General features: G+C 41.0%; 2 protein-coding genes across 2 annotated transcripts in view; one reads left to right on the top strand and one right to left on the bottom strand. All coding sequences in view use genetic code 11, as the record gives it.

Moving 5' to 3' along the window:
- Positions 1-1,055, bottom strand: part of EGR_06438 (Ribosome biogenesis protein WDR12) — a gene marked incomplete at both ends in the record, with an annotated part of 12,842 nt that extends 11,787 nt beyond the window's left edge. The window contains one exon of the mRNA XM_024495687.1: positions 897-1,055. Within this exon, the coding sequence (XP_024349848.1) occupies positions 897-1,055 (159 nt within the window). The remainder of the gene's footprint in view (positions 1-896) is intronic.
- A 2,366-nt stretch (positions 1,056-3,421) lies between these two features.
- On the top strand, positions 3,422-9,057 carry EGR_06437 (Sugar phosphate exchanger 2; the record flags this gene model as incomplete). Its single annotated transcript, XM_024495686.1, has 12 exons — positions 3,422-3,486; positions 3,528-3,679; positions 3,714-3,792; positions 3,824-3,959; positions 3,997-4,058; positions 4,144-4,402; positions 4,631-4,693; positions 4,994-5,191; positions 5,267-5,365; positions 6,017-6,065; positions 8,105-8,257; positions 8,873-9,057. The coding sequence occupies 12 exons, from the start codon at positions 3,422-3,424 to the stop codon at positions 9,055-9,057; spliced, it is 1,500 nt and encodes a 499-aa protein (XP_024349847.1).
- Between the last annotated feature and the right edge of the window lie 367 nt (positions 9,058-9,424).

The raw sequence follows: 9,424 nt of genomic DNA, 5'->3' as shown, positions 1-9,424 counted from the left end.
TGTGTGTGTGTGTGTGTGTATGTGTATGTGTGTGTATGTGTATGTGTGTGTGTGTGTGTGTGTGTGTGTGTGTGTGTGTGTGTGTGGTGGACTGCAGACACAATCTCGCTCACTGTGAATTGGTCACCTGCAGAGGGCCAAACAATAACCGCGACTGGGATCGCCCCACCCGATGTAACACAGCTGGAATGTGTGCAAGAAAAGCTTATTCTCAGGGGAATGCCAGAAACGATCAATCAGTGAATTGGAAGGCTGAGAGAGCTGGGAAGGGAGGAAACCTCTGCCTCATTCCCATTCTCATCCTTACCATCCGTATTTACCTCTTCATTCTAGCAAGCTTATTCAATTGCTAATATCCTCGCAAATTACACTGCTATACTTCATTATTCCAGTTTGAATTCATTTGTAACAAAAAAGTCAAAATTTGATGGTGTGGTCACATAACACATATCCTGTTGAACATGCAGGCATGTATGTTAAGCTAATCAAAGTGCGCAATTTCATTTACCTAATTTGCTTGACAATATAGCGAATATGTTCTATTAATTACCGCATGTATCCATAATCAACTAGAGATGCGGTAAGACGCACCCTTTCAAGTGTAGAAAACACCTTAACATAGCAATTCCCAATATTTCACGCATCTCCTATTTTAGAATGTATTTACTAAGAAGTATGTTTTAGAAAGACTCCTCCTTTCTGCATATGGAGTGTCAATTGCTGTAAATCTACGATATGCTGATGAGTCCAAGCTGTGTAAACGAAACGGGCCTAAACTCACTACTGAACGTCGTCAGAGCGGACAAATAAAGAACTCTTAGGTTATAAAATAGTACGAGTGAGCGCTTAGCCAACAGATCTTTCGTATTTAATAAATATATGTGTAAACAACTCACCAAACAGCACCAACATAGAAAGAGCGCCACCGTTTTAATAACGCGACATCCGAAATCGGCTTTTCTGTTATAAAAACTGAACCCTTGATTATTTCTATCTGCTTCTTGTTCCATATCCAATCTATCAAATATGAAACAGGAAACCGATCTAAAACACATGTAAAAACCAGTAATAATATTCAGTAAAGAGCAGTTATAAAGTAAAATTTCGTATAGAAACCACGCATGTGTTTTCAAGGGCCAAAAAGGTCCATATCTTTGCCACATCATACAATGTTGAAGGTACAGTAGGATAAGCTATCGCAAAGACAGCACGCAAGAACCATTCCGACCCAAACAGACCAAGTTGACCGCATATATGCCTGGTGTACACAGTGGTCCAGGAAATTGTCCCCAAAAATGTACCTAACCAAATGAAGTGGTGTCATTATTCTCCTAAACTGCTATAATCCTAAATGATTAGTCTTCATATAGCCTCTATTAAACTATGCAGGACATGAAACACCAAGAAAAAATCCCTAGCAGCAACCGATTCAACCTACATGCGATGCAGAAAAATCAAAAAGAAAACAAAAACAGTCCAGAACAGAATAAGTTAGTCCCGTGCAAAAGGTGACAAGCACAATATAGCACCACAATCCAGCAACTGCAAATAGACCGCCGCCCCCACTTTTAAATTGGACACATGAGGATTGTCCTTGTATTCATTCTGTCCATAAAATAAAACAAACTGCAACTTTTAATTACCAAAAGTTCAACTTTTAGAGCAACTTCTAAACGAATACAGTTGAGCCGTGGCTAGTTTATTAGTTTCCCTAAACCTCCAATTTTGAAAATAAATTTCTCATTTAATTCAGTAATATATTTTTAATGTTATATGCGTAATATGGAGAGCTTGCACAGAGTTGTGCATGTCAATCGATTTTAATTAAAATGCCGGTTCTGCTAAATTGCCTTGGATGTACTATTCTCTAATACGATGATTGTTCTTCTCGGTTTTGGCGAGGAGCTACTTCTGGCTTTGACATTACGGCACGCCAGGTGGGCTAGTATTCAGACCATGGCAGTAGCCAAAATACTTTCTGTATGTCAAATGAATATATTCTGTCCGAGAAGTATGGCTTCTTTCGTCTTCAAGGAAGTCCCGGGACACTACAATTCTATACAATTTTTGACAATAACTGATTTGTTAGTGCATAGTTTGACCTGCAACTAATATTTTTACTATTTCTTCAAAATTCCCTATTTAATGACGTGTTTTACCTAATTTTAATTGCTTTTGATTAACCTTAGACGTGCAGCTTTACTGATTAAATTTATGTAATTTTACAGAAACTTTTACTGCACCGCGCCAACGTAGGGCGCCTCTTCACCAAAAGCCTTCGCGTCTTTGGAGCGTCGTCCTTTGCGCTTTCCTTGGTCAACCTCCCCAGTCAGCGATCATAACGTGATCGATGCTGTAAAATAGACACCTACTAACTAGTTGTGCTAGTAGCTTGATTTCCATTACAAATGAGAAGATACTTGACCGTAACCCCTGAATCCTCTTGGCAAATCAGCTAGGCCTACGGTTACTTCCTTTATATGAATTAATTCGGTGGCGAGAAAACCTGCTGGTCATCAGTCGCAACCATACCTAATCCTGTTGCATGTGGGGTAGGCAACGCCTTCATTAGTTTTCTCCCAAATAGTTTACGTCTAGTGTTGCATCCGTTTCTAACAGCTTTTTTCAGAACAGGGGATTGGGGTAATTGCCGAGAGCAGAAGTCGTGTTAGCCCTTTTGTTATGAATCATCACTGATTCCCTATTCGCAGCATACGCATTTCTTCCGTCCCGTCAAGGTTTACTACTCAGCAGTAGAAATCGGAATATTTGTCCTTTAAGGTCGGGTTCACTTTCCACTGCCACCGACATGTAGCCCCGACGCAAAGTGGCTTTTTGTTAAAACCACAAGTTAACCAAACAATCAATGTATTGCATCCACATAATAAGTTTTTGGAAGTGCTCTGGCTACACCATCAGTAACGCTTGTATTTGAGAGGTTGCACATTAATTTTGGCCTTACTATCATCTTTACTTAACTTCTAAGTCGGTTTGCTTATATTATTGGCAAGTCAGTAAAACTGGTCTAACCTCGCTTCCTAGTAAATTGTTTTCCGGTGTTTCAAATCTTTGGTACTTTAAGTTTGTATGACTTCGATTAAAATAGGATCCAGTGAAATGATAAATTCCCCTGACACATTTTAATTTCGCTTTTTGGGTAAAGAGGTCTACCTGAGTAAATTATTATTATTATTAACTACTTATTTTCTGGTTTTGGTTCATCCACTCGGCTTCACCTTTATCCGCTGATGATTTGCTGCTTATGCAATTTACCCAATGGGAACAGAGCATTAGCAGCCTGGTACCACCCGAGTTTCCCCCTGTCTGTGCGGTCTTGGCTGGTTTTTTTACTATGCATTTCTTTTATTCTTGAATAAAACTGCATCATTACTATTGGTCCTAGTGGTTTCATTCTTAACAAATGATGATCTTACCGGTTGGTTATGTCTGGATTCGGTCTCGATTTTTGCATCAAAGCAAGGGGAGGTAAAGTTGACCTAACAGCGCACTATTTTTCTCCTTATTAGACATCAGATTTTCATACTCCTGCTTACTTTCACGGTATATGTACTTTACCATGCCTCCCGAAAACCCCTAAGCGTTGTTAAAACCGTGTTTCACAAAAAGTGTATACCAACACCATCGAAAGAACCAAATTGGTGTCAGTGGAAGCCGTTTGGTAAGCACTCAATGAAGCATATTGTAGCATTTAGATGCCGATGATTGGAGTCATTTGGTCGGCAGCCTGGAATATGTTTATCTCGTGTGTTATGCTTTTGCAATGTTTCCGTGGTAGGTCGTCCTTTATGGTCTCAGCTTTCAGTGGCCATCTTGCCGAAAGAATAGACTTACGCATATTCCTCACCATCGGAATGGTGACAAGCGGATTCACTACTATTTTGTTTGGTTTGGGATACTACTTTGACATACACATATTTGCATATTACTTTATTGTTCAGGTACTTTCGCTTGTTTTCAGTATGTTTTTTTTTCGAGATTCTGGCTGGTTTTACGCAGGCAACAGGGTGGCCTGCAGTTGTTACTATACTAAGTAATTGGTTTGGCAAGGCTAGGCAAGTGACATTACCTACCTTTGTGTTAACACAGTACCTTCTCTTTCATTAGCGTTAACATTATTTTCAGGAGAGGCCTTATAATGGGTGTATGGAATGCACATACTAACGTTGGCAACGTCCTTGGCTCCATAATTGCTGGTGTTTTTGTGAATCAGCAGTGGGGTGCATCCTTCGTGGTACCCGGATTCCTTCTTGGTGCTGGTGCTTACATAGTATACATAGTCCTGGTGGATCGTCCCCCTTCTGAACTCGACTCCGCATCCGTCCCGACGCATGCTGTTGAGCAGCACCGCAAATCTCTTACTGGATATTACGGGGATGTCAAGGTAGTGATTATTGACTTATAATCCTTTGGCCCAACCCTTATTCACAGGTCCCAATCTTGGGTAGTTTTCCCTTCCCTACTGATCATATGGTTTTAACTCCACCTATCGTTCATTTATTTGTGCTACTTTGGATTTACTGTTGGATTTGCTAGTTAAATGGTTCAAATCTGTGTTGTTTCTGCCATGGCTGTGAAACTGTTAGCATTTAAAGAGTATCCCTTCCCTTAGACTCTGGCGAATTTGAGTTACAAGGAAAAGCCGATATCATTTTGCGCCGCACTTTGGTTGCCGGTGAGTTTTTTTAATGCCTGAAAGTTGATACATATTTGTGCTATTTGATCAACTCAATCTCTGGTCTGAGCTGTTATCCATATATGATGCGGGGATTAGGTTTATGATTAGCCGCCGGAAAAAATACCCAATTATTTCATTTCTCCCTTACAATCTGACATTTACCCTTAATTACATAAGTCGCAGTTGTGAAATGACCACTAGTGATTAGGTTTACATTTTATGACCTAAACGCTAAGTTCTTCTTCAAGCTTACTTTGTTCCATCAAACTTAATGTTTTGCCAAATTGTTCCTTTTAGAATGTTATGACCTATGCACTGGCTTTGTTTTTTTCAAAGCTGGTAGCCTATACTTTCCTCTATTGGCTGCCCAATTACTTAGCAAACGTATCTAGTGAGGGTATTTCTGCTGAAAAGGCCGCGTGGTTGTCGACAATCTTCGATATCGGGGGAATCTGTGGCGGTATTCTTGCCGGTCTGCTCAGTGACACGACGTCGGTAGGGTTATTTGCTGGTGTCTCTCGGATTTCTTGCCATCCATTTATGACTTTTTCATCCCCTCTTTTCGTGTAGTCTGAGCCTGTGGCAGTGTCCCCTCAGGAGTCATCTCTACAGACCCTCTATTTTCGTGCGGTAACTTGTGCATCCATGCTCTTGATCGCTGCTCCTTCTGTAAGTAACCCCGTCCTGGCTTTACATTACGGCATATAGTGCCTATGGTTTGGATGCTGCAGCATGAACACTTTATGGGTGATTCATCTTCTTCCTCACGGCATGATTTGTTCAAAATGTAGTGGTCTAGTTTCTTGAAATCTACCCTAAAATAAACAAGTTTTACTCAGAAATTGACCTGCACTACCGTATTTGAAACTCGTTTTTGTGTGCGTGAAGCTTCCTATGACTTCATCCCATCATCCCGTAGTCTGATCAGCAATGTTTCCGCAAAGTAATTTCCTAATGCCTATCAGATAAGGATGTGAAACGTATGAAATTAGATAAACATTGAGAATGTGTGCCTTCTTAGTGTACGATGCGTCCCTTTACCGAATGGTTTGTTTCGTACCAAGAGCTTTAATTTCTAACATTATGTATCAGCTTAAATAAATATTTAATGGATTTTTAAGGCTGTTTGGTCAGCTACTCCTGCTTCACGACCGTATCTGCTTTATTGATAAACAAGGTGAATTTTTAAATCACCGCGATTTGTTTGAACTTGTCAACTTTTAATCACCTCGATATTTAGGTGTGAAATCGTTCCCTTGGGTCTAATCATTAACTAACTAAATCCACTGAGAGTCACAAAACGCTTACTTCCATTTTTAGTTATTCTTTTATCAGTTGATCGCTGCGAGCCTGTCGTTTACGTCAATGGGTAAGTGCCTGTTTCTTTTTACAAATACGGAATGGCGTGTCTTAGAGTCGTAATGGCATCTCTCCATTGCTTATTTTGTCAGCGATTTCCCCAGTCCCCTTTCCTCAGTAATGGGCTATTTCAGATGAGAAATTTACACAAATTAATAGTTGTGCAACCAAATTTGCTCCTCCCAGAGGCCCCAGAGTTGGTATTGTTTTTTGCAATAACAGGGAAATCTGTATACCCAAGCCACGCATTAACAACGCCTCTGTGAGTTATCTGGATGTATGCACACGCTGGCAGTCATGTCTTGCCTTTTTACCAACCGTGCGTTAGCCTTGGTGGCTGTCACTGCACGGCTTACTTTCATAAAACCACATGATGCACACTGCCGTTAAAATCCCTTTCAATATCCTCTTAGTATTGGAGTTTCTGTTGCTTTTCATTCGATTTTTTTGTGCCATAGCCGCTCTTACTTTGGTCAGCGAGATTGCACTCGTAAATAGTTGGTAAGGGTAAAGGCAATTTTACATCAAAGGTGTTACATCTCTCCATGAATATTTGATCAGTAAGACCGATATAAATCATCTGTTGATATCCACTGCTGGTACAAAACCAGTAGTACTTTATCTACGTTCACAGACTCCATATTCAAACGTCCTCCTTTTATTTACACCAGTAGGGAGCGATCGGTTAGTATGCGGGAGAATTGCCATCTCACCTCTTTTTCATATATGGGCTGTCTTCCCAGGAACTCCTAATCCTCCCAACTGCAGGCTTCGTAATTCACTCGCATTGGTGTATAGCAGTTCCATTTCCAGCACCAATTGTCATGCATCGAAAACCAGGGAACTGGTACTCCTTCCCATTCCTGAGAACACGATGGTGATCATAATTTTCAGATTCTTATTTCCTGTGATATTTATTTTGAAGGGATTTAATAGGGTTAGATTAAAGTAATTAACTGGGATTATTCCACTCTTTGATGAGTCCGCATCTTTGTGAAGTTCCCCCGAAGTGTATCTCCTGGTTTTTTTACTCTGGGAGCATTTCACCATTATTGCTCATGCATGGTTGCTTACCTACCCCTTTCTTATGATGAAGTTAGCAGTGTTATAATCGGTGTACGTTTCATTTGTCTAGTCCTTTGTATACCATTAAGTTAACCCATGCGCTATCATCCCACAAACTACTACCTCTGTCCACTCAAAATTAATTGGTCTTGTTTTTGTAATCATCAAGGTCCATTTAGCTGGAACTTTTTTTATTTTAGAATACTTTTACCCTCTCAACTTTGAAAGTATGTGGAGTGTGCTCGTCGCGCAGCACCCAGATTTCCTTACGCCACTTGCACACAAACACATCGTTCTATAGCTTTGTTCACAACCAGAGGGGCAACTTAGCGATTGCTCTTAATTTTATTCTGCGTCAACCACATGTGGCTGATTAAGTTTATCTTTTTTGCTATCCCTAAATTGACGAGATGATAGATTCGGCGTGGGTTGTCCTCGGCGTTTCATTGCGCCCCCTCTCATTCTCTCTTAAAATAACTTGAGTTCCACTTCATTTTCAGCGTGAATTAAACTTCTTGGTTAACCGACTCAAGAGATTCCACCTAGATGGTTATTTTTAAAATGCACTTCTTATATGCTTGCTTCATGTTCTTCCTCACATCAAGTGTTGTTATTTGTGCCTTTATGTAGGGGGCTCCGTAGAACTTGGGGTTTTATAGAGCTCACTTAAAACTTGGATTTGTATCAGTAGGACTAAAAATCATCACTCGAAGCGAGACACAGACCCATGGATTATTTGGTGCTGTCTGTTGGTCGCATTAGAATATTAACGCTCCGATGATGGGAGTCTTCATTTGCGTGATTTCAAGCGCATATTTTTGACGTGTGTGATTACTTATCCTAAATCTCGGAAGTCTTCTGAAATGCTTATATGAACGTGCGCGGCCTCCTTCACTCTAACTGTGGTAACGTCTTCGGTGGAAAAAGGCGATATTGCTTTGTATGGCTCAACCGACTGACCTTTGCTTCTCCCTCCCTCGCAAGTCGTCCTCTTTATCTGTGGCGGTCTGGTGACGGGACCTTGCGCGCTGATCACAACGGCTGTGTCCGCTGACCTTGGGACTCAGCCAAGCCTCCAAGGTAATTCCAAGGCATTAGCCACCGTCACGGCAATCATAGACGGGACCGGATCTCTAGGTGAGCCCTCCTCCTTGCTTTCCCCTTTTCCATCCCCGTGCTCTCGTATGAATTATCCACCCCTGCTAACCAAGACCTGTGATCAGGGTATGGTGGCAAATTATTCGTAATGATGCTACCCTACTCCACCAACCACCAAGTCGGTCCGCATCAGAACACTGGTAGCTCATAGATCGCTGTGTGCTTCTATTTGCTAAAATTGGATGGTTTTGTGCTTTAAATACGGTTTTTCCTCCGATTTTCTTAGTGTTGTGCATTAAGCAGACTAATTTGCTCCAGCTGATTTTTACAACAATTGGCGTCCGTGATTTCCCAGATTCCATCCTCAATCCATGCGATTCGAACTATATCTACGCGTCATGGCCAATATCCTAAATAAATGAGTGCTATTAAAAGATCTTGAACGTCAGTTACAAGAGGATTGAATGTGGATTATAAGCATTCTAGGAGGGAATTACTTAGAGAAAATATGCATTTTCATCAAATGACTCAAAATCCATTTTAACGAGCCATCACTTTTTATAGCAGTGGTGTTTCGTTGTTTTGCTTCCGACACTTTCCCAATGCAAATCGAAGCGTACTTCTTGGAGGCTTTTTCTGAATCTCTGTATCTAGGAGCAGCGTTGGGGCCATTCCTTACGGGCATTTTGGTATACTACGGTTGGCACGCCGTCTTTATGATGCTCATCTTCGCTGACCTAGTAGCACTTGCGATAACCCTCGTAATCGCGTGTAGGAATCGTAACGGTGGCGCCTACGAAATAAATGTTTTTAACCTCCGATCCCTCTTTTCACTATAGGCAAGACCACTTCTTGCGTATGCATTCCACACACTTTCCTTTGCCCACTTTCTCCCCTCCTGCTCTTCTTTCCTAGTTACTTGTACTATGTATTTTATGCAGTCTTTTTCAACGACAGAATTACCTTCTAACTTTAACAAAAGGTTAACCTGAGATGAACGCACACAGCCAGTCAAAATCTGATGAATCAATATTTACCAGGTTTTTAACTGAGTCCCAGATTCCCACAACAATCTTTCTTTACTACCAAGCTAGAAGGGGTGAAACGCTAAATCTAGTACATGTTGCTACTTTCCTGTATTGTTCAATATTTAAGAGAAGGCGTAATAGTGAATGGAAGCGCAGTTCGTGTCTACGTGCCCATTGT

This window comes from Echinococcus granulosus (assembly GCF_000524195.1).
Source record: "Echinococcus granulosus chromosome Unknown EG_S00057, whole genome shotgun sequence".
Classification (NCBI taxonomy): domain Eukaryota; kingdom Metazoa; phylum Platyhelminthes; class Cestoda; order Cyclophyllidea; family Taeniidae; genus Echinococcus; species Echinococcus granulosus.
The sequence above is the reverse complement of the archived record's forward strand: the minus strand, read 5'-3'. Positions and strand labels throughout refer to the sequence as shown.